Here is an 18,877-nt window from a genome sequence, read left to right on the forward strand (position 1 = left end):
GAAGTGTTCCGGTGACGGAGTCGACTCGTGATCGAGCTCGTTCTCCTATCGAAAGCTCCGCTTTGAATAATGCTAATTCGAAATACCGCTAATTCGATCGCCAGTAAATGACTAATCGATGTAACCCATTAGTGTTTATCCGGTAGTCTGGCGTGATTTACATCAGAGCGAGCTCGACGAGGTGTCGCCGCTAATTACCCGGTAAAACACCGTCATTGTTCAAATCGGAACTTCAGCAGTCTCCTCCCGTGTAAACGTCTTTAACGAATTTACAGATAAATCGCGTAAGAGTAACCTTAGGTCCAGGCCGATCAAAAAAAATGATACGCCGCATTAAATTTTTCTACAACTCTGAAACAATAGTTTTATAATGATATGATGTAGCGAGAAACGGGAGAAATCTCGTAATCCTCGATACGATCGGTTAAACTACACATGGCAAAACATGATTGACGTAATTTGACATTTGTCTACAAACGCGTGAAGCATCTAACTATCCCAGGAGGCTTCCATAAACCGTTTGCATCCCCAAAATTGCGTTTTGAAGGACTCGAGCATTCGACAATCGAGCTGCCGTGCATTCGGGACAATTACCAAGTGAATTGTTGTCCGTTCACCCAAATGGCACTCTGCCAATCAATGATTTGCCCGAATGGACCGATGAACATGAATTCGGAACAATGACGGTGTATCTCGGTTTAAAGTATCTCAACCCTTGATCAGCTGACTCGAATAATGGTCAACGCTGTTATTGTCAATTGGTGACCAAACGATGGGATAACGGATGATAAGGAGGTCGGACCTCTTTCAAAGAGCTGATAGAAATGTAGATTTCACGTCGATGCATCCATTCTTCGGCATGAAAAGCCTAGAACATGGCAATGATGTATTAGATACGTATATTTTACGTATTTCGCTCGTACCGAAGGGTGTTGTATTGTATTTTGCAATGGAAAACATTGCTATTTGCAGAAAATCCGAGCAAACACTCGGCGAACCCGAAAAATGGAGCCTGTCGATTGGATTTCTAGATCCATCACTGTAGATCAATCATCCTCGTTTTATTGACATTTCCCGCAAGTTTTCCCCTCTCTACATAGGAAATTTTTAACGAAGTAACATCGTTAGTTAAGATGGAATACGGAGTTGTTCCGCAATTTGGATAGGCTCGGGAATGAATTTTTTACAATCACGCGAACCGTACGTTAGTTAACAATGTAACATTGCTTGACATTGTTTTATTTATGAAAATCGTGATACAATTAAATAAGGATCTCTTGTTTGCAGCAGTTTAAAGTCTTCGCGTTAAATGGGATTTATTTATCCTGCCACAGAAATCGTTTCGACCTGATTTATCTCTCGAAAGCCGGAATCGATACTTAACTCGGGAAACGAAAGGGCATGCATATGTCCAGATTAGAACCGCGACTTGTTTCCTTATTTGGGTCAATTGGTACGCCGCATCGATCTTCCGAAATTAACTTCCACGACAGATTGGTCTTTCGAAGTTGCAGTAAATATGTCGCAGCTGTGCGCAATCTGCTGCCAGGAGAACTGTATCAACAATCAGAGCACCGTTGAATATGGATGAAATTGTAAGCAATGTTGGGCTTGAGATTGCACTAGGGAGCAATTAACGCGGCTGAAAAGTTCCTCCTTGATAAACGGACTCAAACCGTACATTTCTGCGAACGGTAATATAAATATTAACGCGTTCCATGAAGCTTCACGTGTCCAAATTTAATTATCAAGAGTCAAAAACATGTATAAACATTAATGATATAAAATCCCCTGGACGGGAGCAACCGGCTTTACATCCCTGCCGCAAGTGTTGCCGACTCGCAGGGGCCGCAGCTCGGAATCGCGTTTGAAATTTAAATTAAACGATAAAAAATTAAGAGTGTAGATAACAATTATTTAGTTCAGCCTCAAAATACCGAAAATGGGGTAATTAGGCGTTTAATATTCACTCTTGATTCCTGTAATGTGGAATTAGTAAAACGGGCTTTATTATTCCGGTACCGAGGTTACGTTCTCCTAGTTTCTGTTGGCTTTTTTCGGAGCGGTGTATTTGCGAGGAGGGGTTTATTCCCTAGGGGCGAATCCCCCATGAATATTCGGCAGATTTCCGGCACCATAATGTACAGTTTAGAACCGATCCAGTTGCATCCTAAAGCCCTAGTAACCGGTCAGTACCAATACTATTAACCCGTAATTGGTACTAATTGCAATGCAGGAGTACGCCTGTAGGGCCGTCCCACTTGACCTGGAGTTGCAAATTGCCATCTCGTTGTCATTAGCGAGATACTGCTTTCCTTTCCGTCTTTATTACGCGTATTATTCCATAATTATTTCATAACACGGCCGTACAGAAACGCGGTTGAGTGCCGCGCCATTTTTCCCATTTCTTTATTCGTTTACGGTTGAACATTTGGCAAACTCCGTTATCGCTAATTAAATATATCTCTGCGACGTCCTTTATTCTATCCGCGAAGTTGGGGTGGAATTTAATATTTCGTTCGAATCGCTGTCAAAGTAGTTCCAATTAAATGACAATTCCGCAACTTTTGTCCGGGAGCACCTCCGTTAATTAGAGGCGAGAAGCAACGGCATAAAGTTGCATTCGTTATCGCCCGAAGACGTTAACTCCTCCGAGTTTGCATTTCCATGAGGTTTCAGAAATAGCCCTAGCGCCATTACGGATTACGGGTTAAATTACTGGAGTTTGTTGATGCGATTGTTTAAATGAATCCCCCGCGAAGGACCGGAACTCACTTTCCCCTCGAGCCCGTGCACACCGATGCACGCTGACTAATTAATTAATTCCACAGTGCAGTTCTTGAAACTGTTTGAAACGTGAAAATGTTTATAAAACATTTCTCCACTGCATATTAATCTGGAAACATGGGGATGATGGCGATCAATTGTTCCTACGACGATAGACTGGATAATTTAAGAAAAACACCGAGACAGGTGTACAAACTCCGGTGGATTTTTCTCGGATGTAAAAGTAGCGGCCAAGTTTACCTTCTTCCCCATTCCGAGGCTTCAGGGAGATGAACAATGGAATAAACGATTTCATTGTCGGAGGAACACAATGAAAGGGGTTATAGTCAGCGGCGATGTGGTAAGCGCTTCCGGAGCTATTGAAACTTTCAAAGTTTAATGTCTCAGCGAAGAAAAGGCGCCCTAACCTTTCTTCTCGAGAGGGTCGATAAATTCCTCGGGTGTATCCTTTTCTCCGAGAAACCACGGCCGGAAGTGATATCGCAAAAAATCGCCACTTATTCCAGAATCAATCGGTCCGATTAGTCGAGTACCAAAATGGCGGACGTCGCTAAAGAAGACGCGTAAAATTCCCTCTCGCTTTCCCAAACTTCTACCGTCTCTATTTTCAATTACGTTACTTTTGCAACATCGATATTAACCTGGTAAAAAAAAGTCTGTCGGAGAAAATGGTATCTTATTAATTTATATGGAAGGTGCACGCGTCGGATTTTCAGAACGATGCTTGGGAAGGAAATGGAGACGTTCCATTTTTCAGGAGAATTTCACGGGAGTTTAATAAAAAAAAATATATATATTCCTGGTGCGGTGCAATAATGGCGTCTCTCGTTAAAAGAGCAAAGTTGCGCATTCGACATTGCGGTACAGTTGGGAAATACAATCGGAAATGGAGGCTTGGTCGTTCTCACTGGCAATTCTCATGGCAATGTCGTTCAGGGGGAAAGGGTAGATCATGCGCAATGCTGTAACATTTAAGAGGGCAATACCGATTTCGACCGCTATTATTTCCACTCAGTACACAATACAGGGGCTAGATACGTACACGTTTATTCCTCCGCAATCCAGTCTCGCGTTGCTCATTCCGTAATTCGATTTGATCGCGTATAAGTTCACTTAACGCCGCCATTTTGGTATCGCCGTTCGCCAGTGCGTAAATCCTCCCGTTAACGTTTTACGCATAATTAATGTCTACAAATGACACGAAACAAAGCCCAGGAATTACTATCGTTGATTATTTATTCTGTTTCTAAAGTCTGTCCGGCATTTTCAACGACGCGGGACCAAGAGGGAGGCTACGGTTTTTCGATAAAAAATGTAAGAACTAACGCTTCCATGATGTGTGCACGGCACTTGGCAAAGGAGATTCCATTTTATGCCCAACCCAGATACGTTTCTCGAGACATGAAACCAAATGCACGATCGCGTTAACGTTGCCCTATCTTTCCCCCTCGTAAAGATTCCGCCATTTTCGATCTTTCCGCAATCTGTATATTCTCGGATAAGGGAAGAAATACGATAGCGAGGGCTCGGAGGAAAATATAAATGTGTCCCCGCACTGTAAAGCCAAGACTCCATATATAATATCCCTGCCTCGGGACATGTAATAACAACACGTAAATAAATTTAAGTTAGGACGCGGTAACGAGGGAGTCAAATGGAATTTCAAAGGAAATATTAATCCGTGAATTATCTTAGGAGGGAAATTAAATTTCGAAATCTCATACTTTGCTCGGAAATTTGGAAATGATAAAGTCGTCTCTAAATCGGGTCCTCGAGTTCATTAGGGACATTTTAAGGGATTTCTCCGACGTATTAAGATTCCTCGCGAATCCTTGGAAAATCTTTCCTTTATTAGGTCCATTCATGGATCCAATTAGATTAGCCGGGGCATAATCCGGATATTCGATAATTGGAGTGCGGGTTTTACTTTTTAAGTGTTCCCTCGTGGGAAAACCTCGAGAGATCCGTCGAAAAATCCGGAGCAATTATGTACGCCACTTATTGCGAGGCCATCGTACCACAGTTTTACGTGTTTCCCGAAAAAAAGTTCCACGTATTTCGGAGGACCACCGAAATAAATAGCAACTTTTTTTTATATATTATATCAGGTCGCACCGGTACTCGTCGGAATACACATTAGATGGAAACCGTATCTCTTATAAATATATATTTGATAATAATTGAATTAATTCAAAATTACACCCAAATCGTCATTTTAGCTTCTTGGGAAATTTCCATTCGGGAAGATTTGCAAGGATTGCTGTATTAGCAACGAGAGATATTTTCGGACATGACCCGATCGGAAGATTCAGAAATGTCACGAGCTAGACATCGCACTCGATGGGAATAGATAAGTTATCTTTGGCACTGAAACGAGGCCTATTTTCCAGTTTTGGATAAGCAAGAAATTAGACTGACCGCGACTAATTATACATGGAAATTAGCATCGCAAATTGGGTCAGTTGTCCGTAACAATTTCGCGGGAAATAATTCGGATGCTTCTCCTGACAACAAATAGACACTTTATTAAAATTCCCTGTGACGTTAAACTTATTCACGGGGCGGTAAAATTCTAATTAATCTACGGGGAGACCTCGTTTCATCCTTTCTGATTTAATTAACGTTTTATGACTTCACTTTCAAACTGCTCCCGCTCGACAGAAAATTCCTCGGCTTTATTGCAGGGACAATTCCGCGCAATTTCTGCAATAATTCGCCGTGAAACAACGTACTATTAAACATTTGTATATTAACCATTTTAACGGTATCCTCGATTAATTAATTATTTCCCGACGATAATCAGAATGAAAAATGTCGCGCACTATTTTTTTTTATTTTTTCTCCTTATCAGGTTAAGGAGAAATAATTCATCGGACGCGTTCGTGCAATTTCTCTCCGATGATTATCGATCTTTCCTTAACGGTAAGTGGCGATGATTAATGACTCGGTCGAAAGCTAGCTGCCAAGCTTCAAAAGCAAATCCAGCAGGAAATCGCGGTAAATCATGGAAAGAAGGAAACCACAAGGCTGCTGTACCCGGGGGCTATATTTTTTTTTACGGCCTTATGAATATCTCCCATAATTAATGAGACTGGGCGAGAAATTTATCGGCGTCGAGAGCATTAACTTTAACGACATTATTACGTGGCCGGCTCGTTTCAATCCACGTGACCGTCATAGTCGTTTTAATAAATCCATAATCACCAGACAGTATGTCTATCGAAGGTGCCAAAAAACCTCCAGAAACATGGATTAATTAAACCGTACCAACGAGTGATAAGAAATTCCCTTATTTCCATGAATTACGACTTTCCTAGTTTTTCTCCATTATTTATGCCGCTGTAATTTCCACGATTAGATTTATCGCGACATGCCGGACATGTCGCCAACAAATGGCGGCGTTTAAGAAGTATTTAAATTAAAAGTAGAGCGTTATGGTAATCCACCCGTGAGTGGTATATCATAATTTTTATGACAGTTATTATCCGATAACATCGTATTATCAAATTTGAGGATCGAATATGCCCTAGAAAAAATTCGAAGTCATCGTCGAAAGGTAAATGTGTCGATGTAGCGAAAAGGTGCCTTGATTAATCGGAAGAATGGGTCCCTCAAGGTGAGACACGTCTCTCTGTCTTCCTAATAAAAAGAGTTCTCGGAACAGGTTGGGCCAGGTGAAGTCACATTGAATTTTAAATTTCGGAGTACCTGCCAGACTGTATGTCGCCTCTACACGAATGACGAGTGTTAGTAACTTTGACGATCGGTCTAAATTCATTTTTAATTCATAATGTCGATTTGCCTCATTTCTTTTTTATTTTTATTTCTTAACACTTTAATTTCCACGGATTAAAAATGACCCCGATTGGGAATAACGAGTAATTGTGAATATGTCAATATTTAGATATTTAGGCTTTCTCCGTCAAATTGACCCCCCCCTCCCCTTTGGCATGGGTCATCGTAATTCCAATATCCAGTCGGCTTTCAGACGTTTGACGTCTCCTTTCGGGATAGGAGGTCTTAAAGTATCTCCGATAGCCTCCGCCAAAAAGGTTCCCACGCCCCTCGAATTCGGCTTTCACCGAGTTGACACTCTTGAGGACGACTCTTTCCGTGTTACCAATTGACTGATCATTATTCCAAAAGCCCGAGGCAGTCCGTTCCATTAAATTCGAAGGCGACACGTGCCTAGTATTAAACTCTCCGCCCATCCTTCGTGCACCTTACCCTGAACGGCAAGAACAATTCCTGACCTCCATTGTCAAGAAAAAAAAAAAAAAGCAAAAAGCACGGTAAATCAATAAGAAAAAAAATATTAAGAAACAAATTGCAGCGAGGACAAGCCGGCGGCAAAAGTCTCACGTTCTATCGATAACCATAAATCGTTCCACAATCGCTTACTCGGCATTTGCATACATCAATTCCCTGTCACCAGATCAAAACTTTATTCCCCATAAGAGGTATTCCTGCCTAGGGCAGGGTGAAGATTCGCGATTGAAGATGTATTTGGCGCGAGACTCTGCAATCGTAAATGATAAAAAGTGCAACTTAATGGAAGAACGATGTCTAAGTCGGATTTATGGAGGCTGCGATATCAAAGTCTCGTAAGATACTATCCCTTGACTTTCTACCGGGGAAAATTAAATTAAAAATAGAAACAGTGTCGTTTAACGTGTTACAATGTTTTTTACAAGTTGGATAGTTTGAACCCAGTTTAAATTTACTGCCAGGTGTCCGATGGCCGAACGGAGTCGAAAAGTCGGCTTCTCTCGTCTCTGCAAAATGGAACGCTCTCTCCGCCCCGTCCTCCCATAAACGTAATGAAATTACTCTACTACAAGGTTAATTTCGTTAAAGATTTAACTCCGTTACACCGGTGTAATTTATTGGGCTGTCGCGACCGTCAGAGTTATCGTGAACGTTGACAAACGTAGTTAGCCTTTCGCGCGTCCGAGTCCTCGTATGCTGATGTCGCTAATTCGACTTCTGGGGAAATGACATTTCCAAGAATATTAACACCTTTGATAATAGTTTTAGATGCAACAGGAGAACGTGCCAGGGAGAAGTACCCGAGGGAAATCCGGAAAATCTCGTAGAAGAAACGCGAAAGTGGAACGCTTCTCCAAGGATGCGACGACGCGTCCTCGTGTGCTGATGTCGATGATCGGACTTGGGAAATTAATTTCCAAGATTATTAACACCTTTTATAATATTTTTAGACGCGACAAAATACCAGGAAGAACCGTCCGAGATCATCGAACCATTGGGAAATCCTTGGAACCTGATCCAGAAATGGAAACGTGAAGGCGAAACCGATTTTTTTTCCGATCTAACATTATTTCCCCATTGCACCGAGAAAAAGAAATGTCATCGAGAAATGTTTCCTTTACTACTACCAGGGAATTATTTTCTAAATTCAATGGAATATTCTAAGAAATCATTTTTTCTCGGTGCAGGTGATTTACCTCGACACATATTTCTCTTTTGTAGGATCTTTTTGCGACGAGCATTGATACGGGGGTGGAAGGTAAAGCTTCCCAGCAGCCGAAAACGAGGCTCGAGAGAAATGGACGAAGACCAGGAATTATTCCAGGGCAGGTTTGCCGAGAACGAACCGACGAATATCTCGGAAGCCATTATCCATGTAAATCTATGCTCGATTTTGTGTACCACGAGTCCCGCCTCTAGATTTATGCGTCAAGTTCGTGCCCGGAGATCCAGGGTATCTCCTTCTTATTCCTGTTCCCGAAAGCGATTCGCTCATCCAGTGGTTTGTATAAATGGCTCGAAAGAGGTTCCCTGAGACTCAGGGCACTGACTGGTCCTTTTTTACAGGTCTGATGTTACGTGTCCGATGGTTCAAGGATCGGACTCCTTCCAGACTTTAATTTTTAAGCCTTGCCTTGTTTTTCCACACCTAGATGTTACAAAATTATTCTTTCATTTTATAGGTCTCTAACTTCATTCGAGGAAATAATTTCCTCGGGGGGGAAAAAATTATTTCGTCAGGGTGAAAGAAGAGAACCGATTGGCAGCTTTACGCGCAACCCTGAAGAGGAGGAAAACAAAAGTTCGCCTAAAAGTCACAGCAACTGGTTGGGACATTATCCGTTTACATCTGAGTCAAAAGAAGTTCGTCTTGACATTTGCCAAGCCGAACTGGACTGAGGCGCATCGTTATCAGGGCATTTCATAATCGGGAAAAAAAGAAAAGAAAAACACGTGGCCTGACATTGGACTAACTGGGAACTTGCTCGCAGGGAAATAATTCTCGCTTGGAAAAACACATTTCTTTTTGCATAAATATATTTTCTGGGAAAATTATTACATCCGCGAATAATCTTCATGGTTGCGGCAACAATCGGCATACAATGGTGTGACGTAGTCTTCATCCAAAGAGGTCTTTCCTGAAATCCAAAATTTACGAGGCGATCGATGCAGACCCTGAACTCTTCGAGCAAACTCGCGAGAAATTAATTAGACGTGGATTTGAATTAATTCGGCTAATTATTAACGTGTTATCTATTCATCTCCCGGAAGCCACGAAGAAGAAGATTCCTCTTTCGGGTCCCGGGAGATTGAAATGTTAATTCTCTGGATAAAGTCATTTCATCCGACATTGGCAGTGAAGAAATTATTAAACTGATCGGTAACCACATTAATCATGGTCTAATGTCAAATAAATTTCAGGGGGTCGATCAATTTTAAAGGGACTGACGAGGAAAAAGAAAAACCCGTTAATCAAGGGAGTTCGTTACATAAATCTCAATTTAATGGCCCCCCGGTGATACTGTTAAAGGGTCAAGCCGAAAAGTGCCGATGTCACTAAACGTGAATTTTGTTAACTGGTTCCCCAACAGGTGAATTAATTATATCACTTCCAAGAAGAGACGACAGGCTTCCTACTGTGTATCGTAAATAGCGGAATTTCAATGGAGCCTCTCGAAAGGGAATTAAATTAATTTCTGATTTTGCACCGATGCTATTTCGAACGGGCTGAATCAGATTGTCCCATTCGTTTGGTTGTTTCTTTTTTTTTTTACTCTGAAGATATAATAGTTACTCAACATCGACAAGAGTGTCGAAACTTTCCTCGGTCTCGTTTTACTTAGGGTCTTCGTAATCACGCGTTGAAGTTTAAAATAATTCTATGCACCGAGTTAGGAGAAATATTTAATAAATATAGATCTCGTTGCAATTAGGTAGATGGGAAATACAATTCTGCGGATAAAACGCTTTCGCCGATGCTCTTCCGGTAGCCGTAAGATTAATTAGAAGCTAAAAGTTCTCCATGCAGGTCGATTCCTTTTAAGCGCATCTCGAGGATAATATGGAGGAAGGAGGATAAAAAGCTCGAATGAAAAGCTCTTTACCTCGTCAAAATGGAGGCCGCGATCGACTGGAACTCCGTGAAGCTGGCTGAAAAATTGTGAAGCACAATTTGTTCGACCGGGCTGAAAGAAGTGATTAAAAAAAAAAAGGAAGTGAAGGAGAGGACGAATAACGATGCGGTAAGAAAATTCTCCGAGGGGGAGGATTTTTTCTAATATCTCCTTTTTTCAGCTTTTCTGAAACTCCTGGAACTTCAACGAGGGGACTACTCTAAGGGTGGACTTTCCAGGGAGTGTTTCACGGTAATTTTATCAATTCCGGGTACTCGACCGCAAGTGCACCCGAGGAAAACTAATCAAGTACTGCTTCCTTCCTCAGGTTCTTTTTTCCCCTTCCAGTGGCCCTTCCGTGGTATCATCGTAGATTCATCGTCGTCGCTGCTTTCGAAACCTGCGAAATAATGTAACCGGTAGATGTACTTACCAAGTTCACGGAGTAAGTGGCAATCATTTGGCGAAAACGTCCTCCTTCGTCCGAAGCGTCTCTTGGTGGCGCTGGATTCAAGAAGATGGACCGAGCGACGTTCACGAAACTTTCTCTCAACATCCTCACAGTTTCATCGTTATTACCGCTTTAAAAGTACTTAATTTTCAGGTATCCTTGACAATGTTTCAGGTACGTTGACTAATGGTTTTCAGGTACTTTTTAGAGGTCTTCAAGTACCTTTAAAAAGTATCTGATTTTTAGGTACATACTGAAATACCTCGGGTACTTTTACTAAAGTTCCTTAGGTACCTTTAAATACTATCTGAAAGGGTATCCGAGTTCTAAAGTACCTGAATCAGGTACTTTTTGCTGGAGGTACCTGAGTCAAAAAGTACCTGAATTAGGTACTTTTTAAAAAAGTACCTGAGTGCAAAAGTACCTGAATTAGGTACTTTTTAAAAAAGTACCTGAGTGCAAAAGTACCTGAATTAGGTACTTTTTAAAAAAGTACCTGAATCAGGTACTTTTTACTTCGGGTACCTGAGTGCAAAAGTACCTGAATTAGGTACTTTTTAAAAAAGTACCTGAATCAGGTACTTTTTACTTCAGGTACCTGAGTCAAAAAGTACCTGAATTAGGTACTTTTTAAAAAAGTACCTGATTCAGGTACTTTTGCACTCAGGTACCTCTTGCAAAAAGTACCTGAATCAGGTACCTTTTAAAAAAGTACCTGATTCAGGTACTTTCGGACTCAGGTACCTGAAGTGAAAAGTACCTGATTCAGGTACTTTTTAAAAAAGTACCTAATTCAGGTACTTTTGCACTCAGGTACCTCTTGCAAAAAGTACCTGAATCAGGTACCTTTTTACTTCAGGTACCTCCAGCAAAAAGTACCTGATTCAGGTACTTTTGAACTCAGATACCCTTTCAGATACTATTTAAAGGTACCTGAGGACCTTTAGTAAAAGTACCCGAGGCATTTCAGTATGTACCTGCAAATCAGATACTTTTTAAAGGTACATGAAGACCTCTAAAAGGTACCCGAAAACCTTTAGTAAAAGTACCCGAGGCATTTTAGAATGTACCTCAAAACCAGGTACCTTTAAAGGTACTTGAAAACCTTCGATATCGTCGATCTTTTCCTTCCCGATCCTCAAATAACCCTTAAAAATCTTCAAAACAGTTTAAGAAATAAATACACAGATGCCAGGAAAAGTGACTTTTCTAATTGACCGATCAGTCGGCATTTATTTTGTCGAAAACACCCTTCTTCATCCCAAGTGTCCCTCTATTCAAGATGGCCGACCGAGCGACGCTCGCGAAACTCTCCCTTGGCGGCCTTTGTTCAGCTAATAAATTGGATTGAATAATTTGAAGCTAAGTAATTGCAAGACCTTGCCGGTAAGGAGGCGCGATTAATCGGAGTTTCGGTCGTGACCCTCGAGCGGCCGAATTTAATATTCATTAATTATGTGCCGAGAGGGAGAGAGGAAGAGAACGAGCCATATGAGCCCCGGGATACACCCATGTATCAATAGCGCCGGAAGTCAAGAGACACGTAATGTCAATATTAATGCCCGTTACGGTACGCGTTAACTAATGTCGACCAACTCGTGTGCAAATCCGTACCCGAGTACCCGTTTTGATTCGATCTTTGGTACCGAGTATCAAAGGCTCTTTGAGATACTTTGATCGATCTATATCAGAATTCTGTAATAACGGCTCGTTTCCGGCGGATGACGTACTGTCTCGAGTATTCCCGTTGATTGTTCGCAAGTCGCGACCGCACGATTTAGACATTGTTCAATGACTACGTATTTTCAGGAGTTGACACGATTAATTACCCCTGCGACCGGGAAAATCTCCTGTACACGACAATAAAAAATTTACCGCTAAAGAAATGTTTTATTATTAAGTGAATTTATCCTGTCCGTTGATCACATCGTCCCATCCCTCCACTAGTTAATTGCAAAAGTTAATTGGAAATCTCGTAGGACAACCCAGCAACTCTGTAACTAACGATAGCAGTGTTATTAAATGATTTCCGAAGGAAGGGAATTTCTCAAAGGTATTTTGGTCACTTGGAAAGCCAATCGGTAAATGAGGGTCATCCTCGTTGACACGCGCTGTTATTGCCTCGGTTCTGTCAAAAGACTCCCTGCCAATGTCCTCCCACTACCTTTTCCCGATCTCGCCGGTAATTACCTTGACATCCACACATCAAGGCGTGTTACACGGAATATATAAAAACCGTGGGAGTCGCGTGGCCGACTATGAGTTCGCCACTGCTCGGGGACCGGTTCGCGTACTTTCCATGTCGATACGGCTTTAAAAGCTCGCCCAAAAGTTCGAAATCCCTATTAAATCTCAACCTGGGTCCCGATCGTACGTGTGTCTCCGTGCCGGTCCCTGTTTTTGTGCCGATTTCTCATATTTCAGAGAAGAAACGAACCCTAACGCCGGATCCAAGATGGCGGCCGCGCTGCATAAGGGACGCGCAAGAAGATGGGCGCTTCTGGTCGTCGCTGGAATTTTCGCTCTCATTGACGAATGCGCCGCCTGTGTGGGGAAAACCATGCTTCGTAAGTATCGGAAAAAGGTCGTTTCTAGAGGATTTTAATTACAGCGAGGAGGAATTGTCCGATTTCTCAGGAAAAAACAATTTCATTAAAAAATGGCGTCACGTCGGAGGATGGAAAAGATTCGTTTCCTTGTGAGCTGGATAAACGCTTAATTTAATATCGATGATTTAAAAAATTGATTTGAAAATGATTGGTTTTTTGGTGCTAAAAATGATTTATTCCATGTAAATTCACCTCGCGGGTAATTGAGGGTAACCAGTTTTTTATACCGATGATTAATTTTCATATAAATCTTCTGATTCAACTGAGGGCATCCAGCTTGCCAATCCCGCAAATTGTTTACCCTAAATAGCCTCAACGACCGTAATTGTTAACTCTTTTTATTTCAACCTCGAACTTTTCCTCACATTTTCCATAATCGATGATGAAAATTCAATTCCTTAAGGCAAATCGGAACATGCCGTATCTTGAAGTTGCTCCCTATTGTTTATAAACAATTTAACACGTGCCTGTGCCATCGGGATTTCAAGTTCCGTATAACTTATTTATTCAATTCCGATTGTTATCAAGCCGAGACGTGCGTGATGTTTAAACATTTTGAATTTTTTTTCAAACTTCACTTTTACATTAACTAAACTTAGTCCTGATAAAATTCCTTATACTTGAAGAATTTTTGTACTATTAATGCAACTTTTAGGACTCGTCTCATGTTATTAAATGCCGATTATTAAGATTTATTTAGGAAAGAATTTTGAACGTTTACAAAAATTTATTTCTAATTGTTCGACGGGAATTACGAAAATTTGCAATTAGCTTGTTAAGGGGGAAATAAATAAACTGGAACACTTTGCAGTGTTCACTTGTACAATTATTCGTCGACATTAGACACAAAAGACCGGCGACTGTTATTGACCACGTGGCTTTTGCAGTGCACCACGCGTGAGGGAGCAACAATGGGTGCTCAATGGATCGAGTACAGAGTCACTTGAATACAATGTAATTGATATCGATTTTCCCCTCCACATTGTACGCATCGGCCTTTGAGACTTCATTGATAGGAATATAATTCAGGATGTGTGCGTGACGGAACTGGAATTCCAAATGTGACAAGCTCATTGGTATCTCAATCGACTGTGTTGTGCAATAAAAAAGTCTCTTTCACAGAGAAAAAAAAGGAAACACTGCATAAGAAAAATAAAAAAATCGTTTTGAGAGAACAATCCATTTTTTCGACGGTGAAAAAATATTCAGCTTGTCTATCGAGGATTAAACGGTGAAAACTGGCGACTACTTTGCAGGCTTTCGGGAAATTTTCGATTTTATTTGTTCGTCCCAGCCAAACGTAACCTTATTTCGGGGTTGAATTTTTCCAATTGCAGAAATTGCGAAATTTGAGGGGAGATCGGTCAATCGACGCGAGTTAATGCAACGAGTTTCCATGGGTGTTGGGGGCGAAATACTATTTCAAAAAATTGCTATCTGGAATCAGGGAAATGTTAAAAAAAAAAAAAGAGAGAGAGAGAGAAGCACGCATCAAAAGTAAATTCCCGGAGGTGGAGTGCTAAACGCTGTTTCAGAGAAACTCACGCGTGGAATTGCGGAATTATCGATGATGTGATTTCTAAATCGAAAACGTTGCAAAAACAAAAAAAGAAATTGCCACTGGAATTAATAATCGCAGTTAATGCATCCCACTTTTTAAACGTATACCGTCGAGATGATTTCTTTAAAGCTAATTACTGAAATTACGGAATTGCCAATCAAGAACAGACGTTCCCAGGGCTTGAAAAAAATCGACAACCTAATCGAACAATTAGAGTTAATGGCTCGTAGAGTAAGGTAGATGCCTGGATGTAAAGTGTCGAATCTGGCCGTTTCGGCCGAAGGATCGATTGATTATTAACCAGCCCTCTATTCGTCCCGAGCTATTGAAAAAGTAAAACGACCGAAGCCATTATACGCGGCCTGAACTGACATGTACATCTGAAAACATCATTTTGCCCGGAAATGAGAGGGGCTTGGCAAGAGACTAACGATGCGATCATTCCGGGGATAAACCTATTGTAGATTCATGGGAACTGATCCCTCCCTGACCTGCCAGGATTTACTCTAAGTTTATGACTTTTCCGGCCACCGTGATCCGGAATCGTAAATGTTGAATAAGAATTAACCATGATTTTATTGCAAAAATTTAATAACCCTCGAAAATAATACCCTCAGAAAAAAGCGTTAATCGATGATCGTGAGAATTTCAAACGCACTAATTTAACCTTCTTAAGTAATGGACCTTGGAAAATTTAATAAACTTGGAAAATAATATTCCGATAAATGAGCGTGATTTTGACCATGATTTTATTGCAAAAATTTAATAACCTTGGAAAATAATACCCTCAGAAAGAAGCGTTAATCGATGTTCGTGAGAATTTCAAACGCACTAATTTAATTCTTTTGAGTGATGGACTTTGGAAAATTTAATAAATTTGGAAAATAATATTCCGATAAATGAGCGTATTAGAAATTTTTTCCCTATATAGACTAACCCAGGCCTAACCTCAAAATGGTCGTCTCCGATCGACCGTCGACCGGAAACTAACCGCGTACCTTCGGCCGCAATGGGTTATCAGTGACGAGTCGCTGGAAGAAATTTCTGCGGAGGGGGAAATTGGGCTTCCTCGGTGTAAATCTAAAAACGTTCGAACGCGTAGGGTGCGAACTAGAAGAGCTATCGGGGATGTAAATTCGCGGAGCTCGTTCTAGTACATCGGCCAGCGGAATTGCTCGGCATCTGGCTCATTCGTTATTTGCAATCGGATCACGCGCGCCTGTATGTACATTCAAAACAGCCCTACTTCGTTCGTTCCTCTATTCGGCAAACAATGCGGCAATTCCGCACCTCCCTGCCAATCCCGACGGAAATCTCGCCGGAGATACGAGACACGGGGCGACAAAATGCAGAATTTATGTCGCACGTGACCGGAAAGACGCCTCGTCTTCGGGCTTTCGAGTCTGCAATAGGGAATTTCCCCATTTTCCCCATTTTCAAACTCGTCAAGAGTCCCAGGATTAATCTTGGAAGGTGCGGAAATAATTTATGCATTTTTTTTCCTTCTATCGATCGGCTCGAAAGTCGGAAACTAAAAGTCTACAAAGTGGCGAACGTATCGGCGACTTGACCGCGACGAGGGTCGCAGGATATGAAATGTCTGGTTATTATTTTCAGGCGCCGGAGGATTGACATGTCAAGACAAACAGAGCATCCTTGACGAGCACAATCGTCTTCGACAGCTGGTTGCCCTGGGGCAAATCCACGGCCAACCTGGAGCCGCGAATATGATGGAACTGGTGATTGCAACTTTCCTGATCTTTCTTGAAAAGGGCTAATAGGTCCCTCATTTGCATTCCGACCTTCCCCGGAAATTAATAAAACATAATCCCAATAAATAGAAAATTGATGAAACACGATCTCAATAAATCTTAAACGTGGCAAAATGTATCGATACACTTTTCTCGAGGATTTCGGAAATTGGAGAGGTCATGGATTTTTCAATTTCAGATTTGGGACGACGAATTGGCTGCAGCTGCGCAAAGATGGGCAGATCAATGCAAAGAATCCCATGACACATCCAGGAATGTCCGTATGTATTTTTTACTGCTAATAAAAAATCTGCAGTGCGATAAATCTCTCGTCTTATTTTTTGTATGAAACTTCATTACACCCCTCACTGTCATACATACTAATTTTTTTCTCATCTGTTTCGATTATTTTGAATTATTAATTTATTTTATACCTGGAGTTCAAACATCATACTTGAAGTTCATAGATATGAAATATTTCAGGAAGATTCGCGGTGGGTCAAAATATAGCAAGAACATGGACCACGAGGCCTCCTGGACCTTACGACTCGGAACCTAATTGGAGGCGACAAATATCTGGATGGTTCAACGAGGTGCAACATTATCACACAGGATTCAGCAGAGCAACCGGCCATTACACTCAGGTTTGTCAGATTGATATATGAAAATGAGGGAAAAGGGATGAGCAGAATTAATTAGAGATTTAGTTGATTTTCAGGGATAACTATCTAAATTGACTGCTCTAAAAATAAGTATTTCATACCCTCGAGATTCCTCCATGTATTGTATTCATTTATTCTCTTGTATGTCTCTAGCTTGTATGGGGTGACACATATCTACTGGGCTGTGGATACTCTTTTTACTACGACCCTGCCCGAGGTTACACCAAGAATTACGTCTGCAATTACGGCCCCAGGTAAAATTATAAACAAAGTGTCCCATCTCGTTTACAATTTAAAAATCGGAATGCACTAGAAAGATTTTTAATTTCAGTGGAAACGTCCTTGGATATCAACCTTATCATTCCGGACAACCAGCCTGCAATCGATATGGAATGTCTTACTCGAACAAGTACTCCGGGCTTTGTTGTAAGTATCCAAGCCATACGGTCAAGATTAATTTCACATGTCCACGTGTTCGAGACTTCTCGCCGGTGAAATATTTTCCTCCTGAGAGCTCCGTTACGCAATTAGCATATTCTTTTCTCCGGTCTATCGCGACCGGTATTCCCTTCGTTATAAACATTCATTAACGACATGGTCCGTCCGCTTTTATGGGAATATTTTAGTCGCAAACCTCCCCGAAGCTCACGTTAAAATCCACCGATAACGTTTACAGTAATTTCGGTTTCGTGTCAATAGCCCCTTTAGGTGGGACTTGATCGTTTGAGAAATAGAACTTGCGATGGTTTAGATTGCACGCGATATCCCATATCGCGATAAACTTCTCAAATAATTTTCCATTCCCCCTTGGTCGCATAAAAATTCCTCCTTCATACAGTCGGACTAATTACCCCATAAAGAACAAAACAGCCCCCTCCTTGAAAGTCCATCATTCATTTAATTCTGACATTGTTTCCATGCCCAGAATTAATTACACCGTAGATACCGCTCCCAGTAGTTGATTATTTAATTAGGATTGTTGTTAAATATTTTTTAATATCCGAGATATATTATTTTTTTAGCCGCAAGAGACGGATTCTATCACTTGGGTGCATTATGTGCATACGGCTAAAGTTCCGGGGTTCCAGTCGATCACTGTCAAACCTGTACTTGACAGGGCCTGTCATGGAAGAGGATTATGACAGCAATTAGCTCGAAACACTCCAAGAATGTCGACGTATTCCCTGCCAAGGAATTCCCTCCAAGCAAAGGAAGATACGACGCGAATTGATAGAATTAGGTTAGGTTAGGAATTGCGATCGCTCGTTGTAATAGAATCCTAAGATTATGTTTTGCAGCGATCGTAAACGCTTCTAGTCCATTAGTATCTATTATTATTTAAAAAGATTTAATGACAACGTCACGTGGTAATTGTTACTTAACTCTACCCTGTTTATCACGTCTGCGCTGAGGTGATTTTTAATTCATAAATTATGGTAAAGTTAATGAAATTATGCAAACACGATGGAATTAAATATTTATACCGCGGCAACAATTGCTGCCCGTGGAGATAAAGATAAGAATTGTATACGTTCTAACGAGGCGCATTTAATGCATACCGGAATATTAATTGCCAGCAAGTTGATATTCCCGGCAGGAAATATTGAAACGGTCAAAGCCTACATTTGCGAGTAATATTTCGAGGCGAATGTCGGGCGGATAATTCTAGAATTT

General features: G+C 41.2%; 1 protein-coding gene across 2 annotated transcripts; it reads left to right on the forward strand.

Moving 5' to 3' along the window:
• Positions 1-11,639: 11,639 nt before the first annotated feature.
• LOC105702826 (venom allergen 5.02) lies at positions 11,640-18,601 on the forward strand. Of its 2 annotated transcripts, XM_012430711.2 has the most exons (7): positions 11,640-13,187; positions 16,408-16,529; positions 16,741-16,822; positions 17,025-17,185; positions 17,357-17,457; positions 17,535-17,629; positions 18,226-18,601. In XM_012430711.2, the coding sequence occupies exons 1-7, from the start codon at positions 13,076-13,078 to the stop codon at positions 18,273-18,275; spliced, it is 723 nt and encodes a 240-aa protein (XP_012286134.1). In that variant the 5' UTR covers positions 11,640-13,075; the 3' UTR covers positions 18,276-18,601. The 2 variants fall into 2 exon arrangements, with proteins under 2 accessions (XP_012286134.1, XP_012286125.1); XM_012430702.2 differs by having other exon boundaries at positions 17,535-18,601.
• The last annotated feature ends 276 nt before the right edge of the window (positions 18,602-18,877 follow it).

Source organism: Orussus abietinus, unplaced genomic scaffold (genome assembly GCF_000612105.2).
Source record: "Orussus abietinus isolate OABI.00-Male unplaced genomic scaffold, Oabi_2.0 scaffold50, whole genome shotgun sequence".
In the NCBI taxonomy this organism is placed as follows: Eukaryota; Metazoa; Arthropoda; class Insecta; order Hymenoptera; family Orussidae; genus Orussus; species Orussus abietinus.

Coding starts and splice junctions, on each gene's coding strand:
- LOC105702826 (XM_012430702.2), top strand. CDS start 13,076: ATGGCGGCCGCGCTGCATAAGGGACGCGCAAGAAGATGGGCGCTTCTG. Junction 16,823..17,024: donor TGACACATCCAGGAATGTCC/GTATGTATTTTT, acceptor GAAATATTTCAG/GAAGATTCGCGGTGGGTCAA. Junction 17,186..17,356: donor CAACCGGCCATTACACTCAG/GTTTGTCAGATT, acceptor GTATGTCTCTAG/CTTGTATGGGGTGACACATA.